This window comes from Sparus aurata, chromosome 15, assembly GCF_900880675.1.
Source record: "Sparus aurata chromosome 15, fSpaAur1.1, whole genome shotgun sequence".
Lineage (NCBI taxonomy): Eukaryota > Metazoa > Chordata > Actinopteri > Spariformes > Sparidae > Sparus > Sparus aurata.
The window spans coordinates 9,962,329-9,977,606 of NC_044201.1; the positions used below are offsets into that span (position 1 = coordinate 9,962,329).

Genomic DNA, 15,278 nt, shown 5'->3' on the forward strand with positions numbered 1-15,278 from the left:
CATACAGGATGAAGGTAGTCATATGGTCAAGGGTTTCTCAGGATTCCTTATTGCCAACTTCCTGTCTAAAGGTCTTGGGCACTGCTGCTTGAATGCATGCTAATCTGTATTTCATACACTGGAGGGGAGCCGTTAAACTTTGTCTGATATAATTTGTACACTGTGCGCCCGAAAAAATGCCGTCATCTCATGATAAATTAGATACCTCCAGGAGACTCCAATTCCTTACCCCTGGCAATAGAGCATAATCTCATTTTTGCTGCTAAGTCACCTTCAGGGACCGCAATTCTCCAAAATAAGCGAAAGCTCTGTGGGACACAGTGTTCAGAAGAGAGGAATGGCTGCTCTGTAAACAAGACTGTGAAGGGGGTTCCAAAAACTGTCCCTATTTGAATAATGAGTCGAGGAAAAAAAATATATAACAGTGAACCTGGGAACAGTGGGACTAGAAAAATATTGGTTGAATTTGATTATATCCCTTATTATCATACCATATTCTATTCTTAAGCAGTGTCCTTTTGTCTTTGAAAATCGGAGTATTTAGTTCCCGGAAAACAACACTGACATTTTTTTAGCCAGGATTCTCTGCTGGGGATAATTTTGAAACCCTAATCAGAGAATCCCTGAAAAATGAACATCAAGGTCTTGATAACCACATCGGAACATGCTATTTTGCTTCAGATAGTGCCTGTGAATACAAAGCAGAGGAAAACATTTTTCTTTCACACATTAGCAGTCGTACTGATAACATTTTTACGCAGACAAATCATACACCCTCAGATGTTGACATTTTACCTCTACACCTTTTTTTCGGGTTCAAATTGATTGTTTTGTTTATCTCTGTGTAAGAATTCTGTCGGTCGGTTCCAGCTTATTTGAGAACCAGTAGTATTACGCTGTTGGTATACTGTGGTATCTCTGATTGTCAGTAATCAAGAGACATTGGTAGCTGACAGTTTGAAGAAAAAGCAATAGCTTAGCAATTGTTAGCAATAGCGTCATCAGCGTTGTTAAGTTTTGCTAGCTAGCGTTTTTGGAGGCTAGCTTTAGCAACATTAGCTCTTGCAACAAACTGGAACCACTTTGAGGGGGCAGATGATTCGAACATCAGCTGTGTTGTGATGTGATTATAGTGGTAGGGGAGATGGAATGCCACATTTAGTGGCTAAATGTTGTCAATAACACCTTTAGAGGTATAATTAGTGTAATCTTGTATAATCTGAACACAACCACTCAGACGGCGGATGCCAGATTTAAATGGTGTGTGGAGCCGGAATACTTTTATTCCGTTCGTGTCGAGTTTGCATGGCGTGCTTTTTACAAGGTAACTAAACTGGATTTAGATCTGTTAAAAAGGGGGTTAGGGTTAGTGTAGAAATCTTTTTTCACATTTTGTGGGTTTATTTTATCTGTTTCATTGGACTTACATTTACATCTCCAAACTATGGGGGCTATCAGACTATTGTCTCTTGTGGTACAAAGTGGAATCAGGAGCCAGGGGCAAGCTGGTCAGCATGCCATCTTCAGTAGACATCTCTGCAATATCATAAATATATATAATATGAGTAAATGTCAACACTGTTTCTTCACATTCTTGATAATGTTTCTGAACATTTTAAACCAAAATTCTGACCATGCCTTACCAACTGCTTCTTAAAAATGAAAAAACTACAAACTGTTGTCTATTTGTCAGGCTTAAGACTTGTTTAGCAATCAATAATCTGTCTGAATTCATTTTGGCAAAAGGCGATTAATTGGGGAGAAAACAGCCTTGACCACTGAGTAGTTTCTATGGAGGAAAAAGTTGAAAAGCTTGAAAATTGGTTTAATTTTCAAAAGGTTGAAGTTTGGTATTGATACTTTTTAGAAATTAATTTGTGTTCATGACGAAAACTAGCAGAAAGGTTCTGAATTGCTTTCTCTCTTATACGTGTGGCTCCTCCGGGACTCCATTGGCTCCCAACTGAAACATGCTGTTTTTGTTAAATAGATCTCATCTTTCTTCGATACACTATGCACTCATTTTCAAGAGCACAGACTTATTTTAAAACTCTAGGTGTGGACTATAAACACATATACACAAGATATATGTCTTTGTCTAATGGTTAAAAATAAATAAATAAACACAAACCCAAAGACTTTATCTATGACACATCTGCTTCACTACTGCAATCTGTTAGCAAATAAGCAGCTGTTGGAAAAAGGCCCCTGGTACTCATTGCACAGTTTGTAAGCAGCAGTCAGCTCCCAGGGCCTTTTGCAGCTGCAACAGATCAATGTTATTGGCTAAAAAAACACTTGAATAACTACAGAAGTAGAGCTCTTCCCTGCAAAAAAGAAAGTCTTTAAATAGGCCTTTAAACCCAAGCCGAGCTTCTGTAGAAACAGCCATCAGTGGAGAAGGACAAGCACATTTGAAATAAAATGTACCGGGAAGAAGTCATTTCCAAAATCGCTTGATCTTTGATGTACAATTTACAGCCTAAATTTCACAAATTCTGTTTTTTTACTTGTCATTTCAACATGGATTTACAGAAAATCAACTGAGTCCTGCAGCTACAGGACAAGCACATCTTGTTTATCCTTAATATCCTACCCCTGTGGTTCAATTCAAAGTCAGCTGCATTAGCTTAGCTATAACTATTTGAGATGTGGAAACAAGGTTTTTTCGACAATAGAAAAGATATATACAATAGTCATACAGAAGCATCAACCACGGTGCTTTCTATATGTTTCATTGTATGTTCGTCCTAACGATTAATTTCGAATTACTAATCCAAAGGAATTCTGGAGTTCTGGGGAAGAAATTTCATCTGGGGGAGAAAGATCATGACTGAACAAACTGACCTTGAACAAGTCATTCACAGGATTTCATACCTGGTTTTACCTGGTTTATATGTGGCGGACCCTGCCACCCTTCTTTCTTCAAACCGTGTTCTGGGGACCTTATTTTCCTCTGAGGACAACTTGCTTATTCACTTATAGAAAAACAACAAACCGAATTTGTATTCTTACCTCATTAAAATTCTGAGTTTGAATTTCTTCTTCAAAACTATTAAGTGCCACTTCAATGTGATTTTCCCCAGTTACATTTTGGTCATTTTCGTACATTCCAAGTTCAGATAAAAAGGCATTCATGGTGTAATTGGCATGGCTTTCTCAAAGTAATTACAATAATGTGGCGCCACTTTTAGACATTTTTAGACATTATATGGAACCCAGAGCGATGTAGCCATGTATTCTATTATTCTTTATTAATCCCCCACTATTCATGTTATTGCACAGTTGTTTATGTCTTATGCCTTCACACATTAACTGCATGGCACTTAATATAGGACACAAGCAGCACCATATGTGTCCCGGGTTCTGTCAACATTTCATGATAAACCGTGGTATTTCAAATGAGTCACAAACTGTAGCGATTAACAGCACATTCGGCCATTTTAAAGCCTTTTAAAGGCCATTATATGAGTGCATTACCCTTCCCAACAAAAAAAAATATATACTTACCAGATGGAGGTCCTTACATATTGAGTTGGCGCTGCACAAACTGTTCACACAGTCATCAATGTCTTGCTCACATCTCAGCCCGGCGTAGCCAGGATTGCAAAGGCAGTAAAAGCCGTCTACAACTGAAACAAAATCAGTGGAACAGTTACAGCGCCTTGCATCATAAATTAATTCTCTCTTTTCTCTGTAGGACCCACTAATGTCGCACAGATCCACACAGGTAAGTGCTGATTACGAGCATAAAACACAATCACCCCGCCGTGATTTCATTTTTCCTAATGGACGTGACCGATAAAATAAACGCCTTTCTGCCGCGTCGTTCTGACCTGTTGTTGCTAAATCTTCCTGACAGGTTCCCTCCCTCTGCATCAGTCTGATGGAGTTTGACACTCTAACCATCTTTAAATGAACCTGTCTGCGACGGCCACTCAGCCCCCTTTTTTTTTCTCTCACCCTACTACTTTCCCCGTCTGCACTTATCCCATTCGTTCTCAATGAGAGCCTAAAAGCCGGGGCCATTTGTTTTCACACTCTCAACGCACCGAATGAGGGGGAAAGAGGCGGAACAGAGGGAGAGAGCCCATTTCAGGACCATCCTTTATTCAGATGTTACAAATGTGCCAATTTCTTCCATCACAAGTTAGAATCTCCCACGTCTAATAATCCATTCCTTCCTCTCTTTAACTATTAATGACGTTGAAGCGGGATGCATCATTCTGTTTCTCCAGCACAACACTGGTGTACAGGCAAGCCAGTGACAGAGGTAATTGCAGTTCTTACAGGAGTGAATTTATTACTTCCCCAGTCAGGGTCCCAGGATTCTTCATTATCCCAAAGATTTACCACGTAATCTATGCTGTCACTCTGTCTTGGTGCGTGTAGCTGCTATTACTCTCATTAAATGCTTTAGGTCCTGGGTGGCAGCAGCATTACTCATCTCAGCCACTGTAGCTATGCAGTGCTCTCCCTGGTGGCTGGCTGGCTGCTGCCGAGCGCCGGCCAATAGGTCCTCGAGGCCTGCCTCACTAACCTAAGGTGAACTGGCTGCGCTCGAGATTAGTCGAGACAGCTGGCCGAGGTCCACTGTCGCACAGTGAAGGATAGGATACTCTTAGGTAGTGATCCACTGCCATCAGTGTTTTTTGCTCCGGCGCAAGCCAGTTGAAACAACACTGGCTGGGTTTGTTGAGATTGCGCGAGGGCTGGAAAGTCGTGCCAAGGCATAAATAATTTGTTGCTGAGAGAAATTTAATTTTAGACACGGCTGTTTAAGTTTTTCAAAAGGTATTTTTTGAGCACAGGAAGCTGGGTGCCATCCGTCCCATTATATTCAAGAAAAAAGGCAGACATCTAAAAAACAGCTTAGATGGATGAAAAGCACTACACAGCTAAGAGGAAAATGTGGGTTTTTGATGAACCTTTAAATGTTTGCCCTTCACAGTAAATGTGTGCAGTAATCAGGCTACAGATGGACTACATTGTGTCAAATCTTAATAGATAGCTGAGGGAAGAAAACACAATATTTTGCCCTGAGCTTTGATTGCATTAATTTTGTCATTTATCATCCATTATTCAAATTGCTCCACAATATTGATGCCTAATTGATTTCCTTTTACGGTTACGTTCAAGAGCTAATCAAGCCTACTGCAGCAGGTAATGTCCTAGATCCTCACATCAGATGGAATAACTCCACTCTCATAACACCCTTATTAGTTGCGACGGTGACCCAATTGAAAACCGCCTGTCAGGATCTTAAGTGAGCAAAACCAAATTTGACATAGTCGCTACATGTGTGTGTGTGTGTGTGTGTGTGTGTGTGTGTGTGCGGCAACACGCTTCCATCTTGAGGGCCCTGCTATTAAGCGTGTTGGCAAGATAGGCTGTTTCTTACCATCATAGCAGAAGCCGTGAAAACAGGGGCTGGAGCTGCACTCATCCACATTGATTTCACAGCGGGGGCCAGTGAAGCCCCGGCGACAGTGACAGCGGAAACCCAAAGGGAAATGGTCCTGATCCAACTCCTCCACACACACTGCGCCATTCTCGCACGGATTACTGGCCTCACAGGGTAAGAACTCACAATTATGACCTGGGGTGAGGCAAAGAAACACACATTGGAGGGCCGTGCAGCAGACAGCACTCTGTTTGGAAATAGCTGTGTAGAGGTAGCTGGTGAATTTCAACCTGGGGATCATCTTTTCCCATCCATGATAAATCATCATTCAGTGGTTGCCGATTATATTTTAAATCATTAACCTGATTCTGTATAGGACTCATATAGTACAATTGAGATAGTGGAGTAAAAAATAAAATATCTTTCCTGAAATGTAGAAAATAGCGGAAAATGTCAATACAGTACAAGTACCTCAACATCGTAGTAGATAACATACATGTGTATATAAATGATATGTATTAACTGTCAACAGAAATGTGGATAAATAACAATCCCATGCTCCCATGTAAGCAACAACACTCCTCCGGTGGTCCATGCTTACAGTCTGGACAGCTAGCTGCACGGCTAACTGAGCGAACTAGCCACCATCATTTACAATAAGCAGGAACTTTACTGAAGATTATTGATAACATGTTAGTGCTTTGTGAAAGTACTTACAATATTGTTGCAATATTTATATTCAAGTATGGCCCATTCTGTCACCCAATCAATAATACAATAATAAAGTGCTTTTGAGAAGGTTTCAAAATATCTCTGTATATCTGAGTCTGTATATTGTATATGTGGCCTAAATATATTGCGATATCTTTTTGAGGAAATACCGCCTAGCCCTAACTTGATGTGACCAATTCCTTCATAATGCACCTTTAAGGTAATGTAAATGTACTTAGGTACTTTCCACCAATGAGACAGACATACAGGAAGCCCTAAACATTGTTTGAACAGTAGCTAATCTGGTCACTTTCTTCAATCCTTTGGATTAATTACATTTTTTTTTACATTTTAAATATTTATTTAAAATTTATTTACTCCGTTTCAGTGACCAAACATAAGAAATGACATGGCTAAATTCATCACAGTCCCTAAAATATACATACACACATAAAAAATGTTTCATGCTCGTGACAAAACAAGCACAATAGTCTCAGTCCTCAATTCTGATTGGCAACCATTTTCCATGCTGATTTAGAACAATGGATAAAAGCTCACCTGTGGCTATGCAGCACTCAATTTAATTACTAATGTGCTGATTGAAAGTTACCATTTGCAATTTTATGATTTTTTTGTGACACTTTGAGCAAACTCCGGACAAATGAAAGTGCCAGACGTCATTGTAATCAGGTCCTGCATGATGCAAACGTCTGTTGAGGAAAATCACTTTAGCCAAGCACAGATATGAAAATCATGAAGTACAAACAAGGGGAAGAAATTAGGGGCATGCATATGAAGAAATGAACTTCACAAAGCAAGTGCAGAACTCAAATCAGGCCTGGCATTGAACTTTAAATAGCAAATAGTAACAACACTGCAAAGCATACAAAACAAGACACAACATCAGGGTTAAGTGTCCTACCTCTGACAATGTCTGTGAAAACATGAAGAAAGATGTACATGTTACATTTTATGTAAATATAACATTATTAGGACATTCTTAATGCAACAACAACAAAAAAACCTCTTGTAAAATGAGTCATTTATCTGTAGAGGAAACGGCCAAATCCAAATGTTCTGCATGCTTTTGTCAAATTTTGTACGGCACAGCACTGCTTTTGTCTGAGCCAGCAGGGTTAAGTAGCCACAGCTGATAACTAATGCAATGTAATTTGAGAATTGGACAAGTTCAGAGGGATTTGTTTTGTCTAGGCTGCTTATCAAATAGAAATTCAGTGGAAATACTCAAATTTGGTACTTCAAAATTGGCATTATAAAACGGCGCGACCCTCATACGGTGCACAATACAATAATTCTGCAGTCTTTATTTCTTAGTTCAATAATGCATAAAAAAAGATCAGGCAATTACTATCCATTATACATGAAGTACAGTTATCATATATTATAGTAATTACTCGAAAAGCATTTAGAAAATCATAGCCATTGTGCATGCCTGAGTCTCCCTCAAGGCCAGGTGGATATGGTGCTAAAGCTATAAGCAAGCTACACAAGTCACACAAGACTGGCCGAGAAAGTGCATAGGAAATCTCCCGATGCTCACATGCTAGCTTGACAGCGGAGTACCCACGATCATCGTTTACATTAACTATGATAATTCTTAGGTGGTTCTTACATGTCAAACACGAGATAACACTATTTGATTATGTTTAGCGATGACAACGCTGTGCTCAGAGTACACAGCCTCTGAAGCCAGCCAACTCAGTAGCAAGCAAACAACCCCTGCCAAAGAGTAAGTGGCATAAGCAGCCGTGGCGGACTTTTTTGTTTAGCCGCTAACTCATTAGCACAAAGCACACAGTCCCCGAACCACAAAATGAGCTGCTGCCGGCAACAGACTTGTTCAGTGGCTAATGTAAGCACAAATGTTATGCAGTGTGAAAGTTTGCCATAACAGCGTCTTGAAGAATTCACAGGTAGTTTTTCAATACTGCAGTGCAGCAGCATTTCTACTGCCAAGACCTACATTTTACTATCATCGCACTTGAATTGTAGCTACCCACCATTTGGAGACTCTGAGGAACAAAGCATCCAGCATGTATGTACAGACTTGGGGAAAGCATGAAAGCTGGTTTTCAAAATAATTTCTGTTTGCTTTAGACACACTTTGTTCCAAAGATGTGTGATCTCTAACGAGGAAGATGAATGAGGTGCAGATTGAGTCGAACAACAATCTGGTACAAAGCAAGGCTTCGGCTTTTGTAGAGTGCAGCATTGACAATGCAGGTGAATACTTCAGCTACAAAGCGAAATTCATTACCGTCAGGCATTCTGACTTTCTCTTTTACTGCATGGCACATATATGCATGAAAAGTGCATACTGTCCTCGTGTACAGACAGCATTATAGAATTGCATGGGTCTAGGGTATACTTGTATTGGGTCTAATTTACCATTACCAAATTCTTTGTCTATGAAAAGCAACCACACTGTGATATGTCCAACACTACCATGCCTTATAGCAAGAGCACTGCTCTATGTGCTATCAAATGTGGCTCATATCTGCTGCAATTTCTAAATCCCTTTGAATTACAGCGGAAGACTTCTTTTTTCTCATTTTCGTCAGAGATCTGAATCTTCCTCCTTACACCGTCAGAGCCTTTGAAGTGGCTTTTTGTACATTCTATGTGCCTTTTTTCAGGAGTCATTTCCTCCTGGCCACTTTGTTGTAAAGCCTGGATTTGTGAAGTGCTGCCCTGACTGTTGTCCTTCCAGGAAGATCTCACAGCCAACATGCTCATTAGATCTGTCAAGAGTGGGTCCTTGGGTTTTGACCAAGGTCTTTCTTGACTGGTCACGGGACTTGTTGGGATGAGCGTGTCTACGGCGATTCCTGGCTAGAATGGGTGTTTTTTTTCACATTTATTAATGATTAAACCTTTGGTGCTCCTGTGAAATCCCACTTCAGGAAATCTATCTATCTATCTATCTATCTATCTTCACGGCAGAGTCTCCACTCAAACATGCACAGTCAAACAGTGGGTGTCTCAAAATGAAAAAAACAGCTTGTGTTTTGCTGGAAAACATATTCAGAAAATTGCAGTCATTACCAATATGGGACATAAACAAGCTGCTCCAACGAATCAACATCATAATAAATCTGGTAAATTAGGATTTTTTTTTTTTATGTCGGATTATTCGCATCTGCTGATACGAGTTGTGTAGTACCAGCTCAATCCTAAATCTAATAACCACTATGTAAATCAACAACGCCTGATTAAATCCTAAATATTTTTTTTTTCATTCCTTTTAAAGATGGATAACCAAATTTGCCAATTTCTTTTTAATTTACAATATGTAAATGTTTAGTTGATTTCTTAAAGTGAATTTTAATCTACAGATCATTATACAGATCATTAAATAATACACACTGTCATATAATATTGTCATTGTGTACAAACATACTAAATAAAGCATAAGAATTTGTGGTGACACAAGAACTTTTGATGAAAAATATGATGAATATTTTAACTGATTACCTAGTGATTAACTAGCATCAATTATAAACTGACATCATACAATGATCATTCAGTTAATCATCATCTCCTTATCTAATAACTTTTTAATTATCAAAGCAACAATTTCCTGTCCTTTCAAAGGTGGATAAACAAATTGGCAATTTATTTTTCAGGCACTCATTCCAGTTTCATTGATATCTTACAGTAAAACAGAATCAACAGAAAATTAAATAATGCACACTGTAATATGCTGTCATTGCTGTAATCAAACGTAGTAAATCAAATGCATAACGTTGTGGTTTTAACCGAACGAGTTAATGATGAAAAATAGACAATCGTTACTTTGGTCAATGAGCGACTGCCACTATGAAACATCGTTATATAAAACCAGCTCCGTGTTTTGGCTTCAGACAATGATCATTAATAAAATCAAGTCCCAGCTTTTCACCATCTCCTATTCACTTGTAAAATTAAAAAGCAGTGTGAGACTGATGGCATAGTAATCCATTACTATTATTTAATCATTGTTCTGTTATGAAAGGAACAAATTCCTGTCATCTAAAAGACAGGCAACCAAACGGGACAATCTATTTTTCAAGCACTTACATATAATAGTTTTTTTCTTACAGTAAAATATAATTAACAGGTGACAGGGACCCGTTATGCTTCTAAGTTTTTTTCCTTTTCTTTTCAGTGTTTTAATTCAGATCTTGACAGTTAAAAAGCCCAAAGTCTGCACCAACGGAAGCTCCTCTTTCTCAAGGAAAACACTGCTCCTAGAGTGCCAGAAAGACCTCGTCAGTAGTACCACCTTTAATTTAGTGACTTTGTGATATCATACGACATCACCATGTCACACATTTGTATTATTGATGCATACCCTAGTGGCTGTTGTTGCTAGTGTTGCTGGCACGTGCACGTGTTTGAGCTGACCAATCAAAGGGGACTGGGAATCCAGGAGGGGGGGCAGTGGACGGTACTGTATGAGAAAATGGGTGAGTTTTTTGAGCATTAAAGCATGTAAGCAATATCATCATTGTGTTCAAAGATTGTTAATTAAATGCACAGAGTACGTTTGTGGTAAGACGAGAATTCAATGAAAAAAACTTTTTAACTTTGATTAACTCACAATGGCTGGTGTAAAATGTCATTAGAAAAGCAGATCAATGTTTGGGCTGCAATCATTCATTAAATCCGGTCTCAGCTTTTTATTATCTCCTTCTCTCATGTAAAATGAGGGAAAAAGTGTGAGTCTGACATCATCCATTACTTCAAATCACTCATCAGCATGTTTTCCCCCTATTGATACGCAATGATAATGCCATGCAGTGATGCTACAGTAGCTCGGTCCTCCGGCTAAACGATGGAAGAGGCACCCACCGTATCTTACATCTCCCTCATTACTTACGTTTTTCTTTATTTAATCACAGGTAGCAAATGAAGACGTACTCATTTTGTTGAGACATGTGGAGTGAGTTCAGACAGGTGAAAATAATACTTTGTGAAGTTAATTAACTTTGCTTTTTGTCCCCATTCCCTCAGTGCTCATTACCTTTAAATGGAGCCACACATTGGCAGAAGTAATTACCGGGCCGGTCAATGCAAGTGGCTCCATTCTTGCAGGGAGATGAAGCACACTCATCAATGTCAAGTTGACACTCTGTACCTTTGACGGAAAAGAACACAGATTGATACATTTGTCATGCGGAAGGTCATTGACATACAGTTTGGCAGCTTTAAAATGGTTAAAATTACAAAACACATCACCGTACGCTTATTAACGCCACTTCAGAACAGAGGTTGTGTGTATTAGAAAAATCATGAAACCTTTTTCTTTGGGGCAATAACGTTCTGAACACCATACATACAGATGATGTGAAAGCTGCACAGCAGTGCTGAAAACCACCATAAAATCTGAGAGTGCTCCCTATGGTGCTATTAAAAGGTATAAAACAACAATGATTGTCCCCACAGCAAGACATCCATTTCTAATACAATTTATCTATATTCAAAAGAGTTTTCTTGCATATAACATATATAGGCATTAAAAGAAAAAAAAAAAAAGGATTAAGCACTGCAGCCGTTTTTATTGCTGTGAATCCTGCTCTGTGGGATTAACAATTAAAAAGGAAAACCATTACTGTGTTTGATCTTTACAGGTGGAAAATACATAATCCTTGTTTTAGAGTCATTATTCATGTTTGTACTTTTAATGGATGGCATCACAGCTGCACATAATAATAGCGAATAGCTTAGGAATACGTATAAAAGACTTCAAAATGTCGCCATACCATCAAGAAGAGCCTCTGATGGCTGCCGACTTCACTTCACCGTTTTAACAGCGATGAATTATTTATGAACGGTGGTGCTGCGACTGTCTGAATGTGCTGTTTTAATTGGCAACAAACAAAATACATAAGTGAAGAAAACATTTTCCCAAATGTAGGTCGGTGTATGTATAGCTTAAAACAACATGAAAGATGACACACAGCCAATTGTATTCAGTAGGTAGCTGCTGGGCCCGAAGTACGAACTCAGAAAGCTGCTACATGTGAGCTGCGTCTACCGTACACCGTGCAGTGCGTTTCATTCACATAGCAATACACAAAAATGCTGCAAATAACTACAGTCCATCGCTTACCTGTAAAGCCGGGCTTACAGACACATCCATAGCCGTGAACGAGGTCGACGCATGTGGCGTTGTGCAGGCAGGGCGAAGACATGCACTCATCTACGTTGACCTCACAGTGTTCCCCTGTAAAGGCATGACATTTAAAAAAAGGGTCAGTCGTCATAAATGACCACAAAGGACAATCTTACTTTTGTATTTGAGCCTCTTCATGTTGAATTTGCAGAATACTGTATGGACCATTTTCACACAGCGGCCATTTTCCTCTGACATCACACTCAGGGTGGGAAGCTAAAATGCTGAGAAAATGTCACGCTGCTGTGTTCCTGTGTGTTGCAAGTTGTGTGAAGGTAAGGAACCTGACAAACTGTTATGATGTCAACATTTCCTGATCAATCTGTGACTGATGAGATCAGATGGCTAGTCATAGTCTGGCCATATTTCAACGTAAAAAACACATATCTGACAACCCGTTAGCAAGGCTTAGCATTCAACCACTTTCTACTTAATACTGCTGTGTGATCAAGTCCAGTGTGTTTCACTGCCAGGATTAAATAAATGTGTCTGAAATGTGTGCTAATATATTCAGAATCAATTTATGCCTTTTACTGTTGTATTGTGCAACACTGTCACACAATACTTTTCGCTAGTAAGCAGTACAATGCTATATTTGTCTGGTCTAATGGAAGCTAACGGTTATCAAAAATGTTGCTTTACCTCGAAATATGACCCAGTACCTCTCTGGATTTTCACTAAGGAAACCAGAACACATGTTTATGTTTACTTTTATGCTAGCAATATTCATTTGACACTGATAATTTCGTTTTGAATATTCATCAAAGAGAGGCTTTAACTCCAGATTTTGACGTTTTACCAGAAAAAACAACAACATCGTGCATGTGTGCCAAGCTGATGTGTGTGTATATATATATGTATGTATGTATGTATGTATGTATGTATGTATGTTTATATATATATATATATATATATATATATATATATATATATATATATATATAATCAAATATATATGTTGTAGGTCATGTTTACCTCCCAATTTGTTCATCTCTGAAAATACAAAGCAGGTCCACAGCACACAAACTGAAAAAGCATGATTTTGTTGCATTACTATTTTACTCATTCACAGTCTCTGTTTGCTTTGGAGGAGGCAGTTACATGGTGTGAAATGCTGCGATGAAAAGAGCAACATCCCATGTACCACAGTGCGCTGTTTGTGCTGCCTGTGTAACGCTGCACAGGAGAGAGCTTGTTTTATAACCTAATCGCCATTTGGCCTGAGGGTTCGCATGAGGTAAGCGAGCTCAGCTTAGTGGTGTTGGCAAAACTCATGCTCAGCACAGCTAGAAACATTTGGATTTTTCTACAAGACTTTGGGGATGTGCAAAGATCAATACTGGTAGAACAACCGGGGTCAGGCAAAACCTAAAACTGCTGTAATTTTTCTGTCTAACACTCATATTATGAAGGGCAATAAACAAGGCAGCAATTAGTGGCAGGTAGGGGTGCTAAAGTGTGATTTTTTACAATATAAAATCTCATTCTGTTAAGAAATACAACACAATTTCTATGCAGGTACAATCGTCCGTTTAATCTAATATCCTACACGTTTAAGTACATGACCTGCCACTCGCTGCGAGCAGATACAGCTGTTTCCCGCTCACATAATAAAAAAAGAAACCCCTAATGGGATTTCTGTGACTCCTCTGTAACTGTATGTCTATAAAGAGTTTCCATTATTGAGAGGCATCAAGGTTGAAGGGAATCAAAGATTGTCTGTTGCCGTAAATCCTAAAACCGAGCAGACTGACAACTGGAGTGTAGTATACCTTTCCATCCATACATTTTATTTATAGTGCCACTTTTAGTTCAAGGGGAAGTGGAACGAGAGTCAGAACAAAAGCCTCTTTGAGCGCAGAGCTGCATTTTTAAATAATGAATTTGTAAATATGTGGGAGTTATGTGAAGTCTGACACCATAGTATGTAATAATGTTTATTCTGTCAATTCTGTTTGTCACGTGGTGTGTGACATTTTACCAGACTTCATGTATGGCATTTAATTGGCACAGAAATAGGAAAAGATCAACATTAAGTTCAGTACAGGTTAACACTCGAGGGAGCACAAATAGAATCCAACATATTTACGTTACATGATCTCCCGTTGGCGTTATGTTTGACTTATATCTCTTAGAAAGGATTTTACAGCAAAATTAGCAACTGATAAAAAAAACTTGTTTTTAACGTTGCATTGAGACCAAATAACGTAAAACAACTCAAGCACTTAAGTACAATTTTGAGGTACCAGTTTCTATTATCCTATCCTATTATACTTCAACTCCACTTCATTTTGGAAACAAATACTGTACTTTGTTACTCCACTACATTGATTTGATAACTTTTGTTAGTAGTAAGTTTACAGATTATATACTGCATCAGAGCCAAAAGAGCATATTTTTAAACTAATTTGGTTTATCTGCAGATAGATTAAAAATAAAAACAAAGATTGATCCAAGGCTGATAATCAGTCGACCCATGGGATACAGTATATAGATACTTTAACCCCTTATTTTTACAAGAATAATATTATAACACAACATCTTTACTTTTACTCAAGTATGTAACTCAAATATAATATAAAACAATGTTTTTTATTATGCAAACCAAAAATGTGTTTTATGGATAATAACTTTTTTTAAATGATCTATTTGAAGTTATTAAATATGATGATAAAAATAAAGGTCTTTCTACTTAATTCAAGCTTCATCCACTACTTATCCACTTTATCCACTACTCTTTAGGGGTGTTATTCAACCACTGTTGGTCATATTGATCTGTGATGATAACTTTTAAAGGGGCTCTGTGGAGCTTCTGTGATTTGGCAGCGGCTGGTCGTTTTATTAGCAGACTCCATTTCTAAACTGACTTTAGCGACTGCTGCTGTCCGTAAGTGGAGTGGAGAGAGGCACTTGAGAAGAGGCACTTGGAGAACGTGTATGAAGTCACATCCTTCGAACTGCAGCAGGAAAATCTGTCCTTCACAA

General features: G+C 38.6%; 1 protein-coding gene across 7 annotated transcripts in view; it reads right to left on the bottom strand.

Annotated features, from left to right (window-relative positions):
• eys (eyes shut homolog) overlaps nucleotides 1-15,278 on the bottom strand; it is a 313,003-nt gene that overhangs the window by 116,340 nt on the left and 181,385 nt on the right. For 5 of the 7 annotated variants that reach the window (XR_003986886.1, XM_030441358.1, XM_030441360.1 and 2 more), the window contains 5 exons: nucleotides 12,231-12,344; nucleotides 11,142-11,255; nucleotides 7,038-7,049; nucleotides 5,402-5,599; nucleotides 3,511-3,632 (listed from right to left, as the gene is read on the bottom strand). Coding sequence is in view for 6 of the 7 variants with exons in the window: in XM_030441358.1 (XP_030297218.1) it covers nucleotides 3,511-3,632; nucleotides 5,402-5,599; nucleotides 7,038-7,049; nucleotides 11,142-11,255; nucleotides 12,231-12,344 (560 nt within the window). In the remaining variant the exon portion in view is untranslated. The remainder of the gene's footprint in view (nucleotides 1-3,510; nucleotides 3,633-5,401; nucleotides 5,600-7,037; nucleotides 7,050-11,141; nucleotides 11,256-12,230; nucleotides 12,345-15,278) is intronic. The other 2 variants (XM_030441361.1, XM_030441359.1) reach the window with 1 other exon arrangement.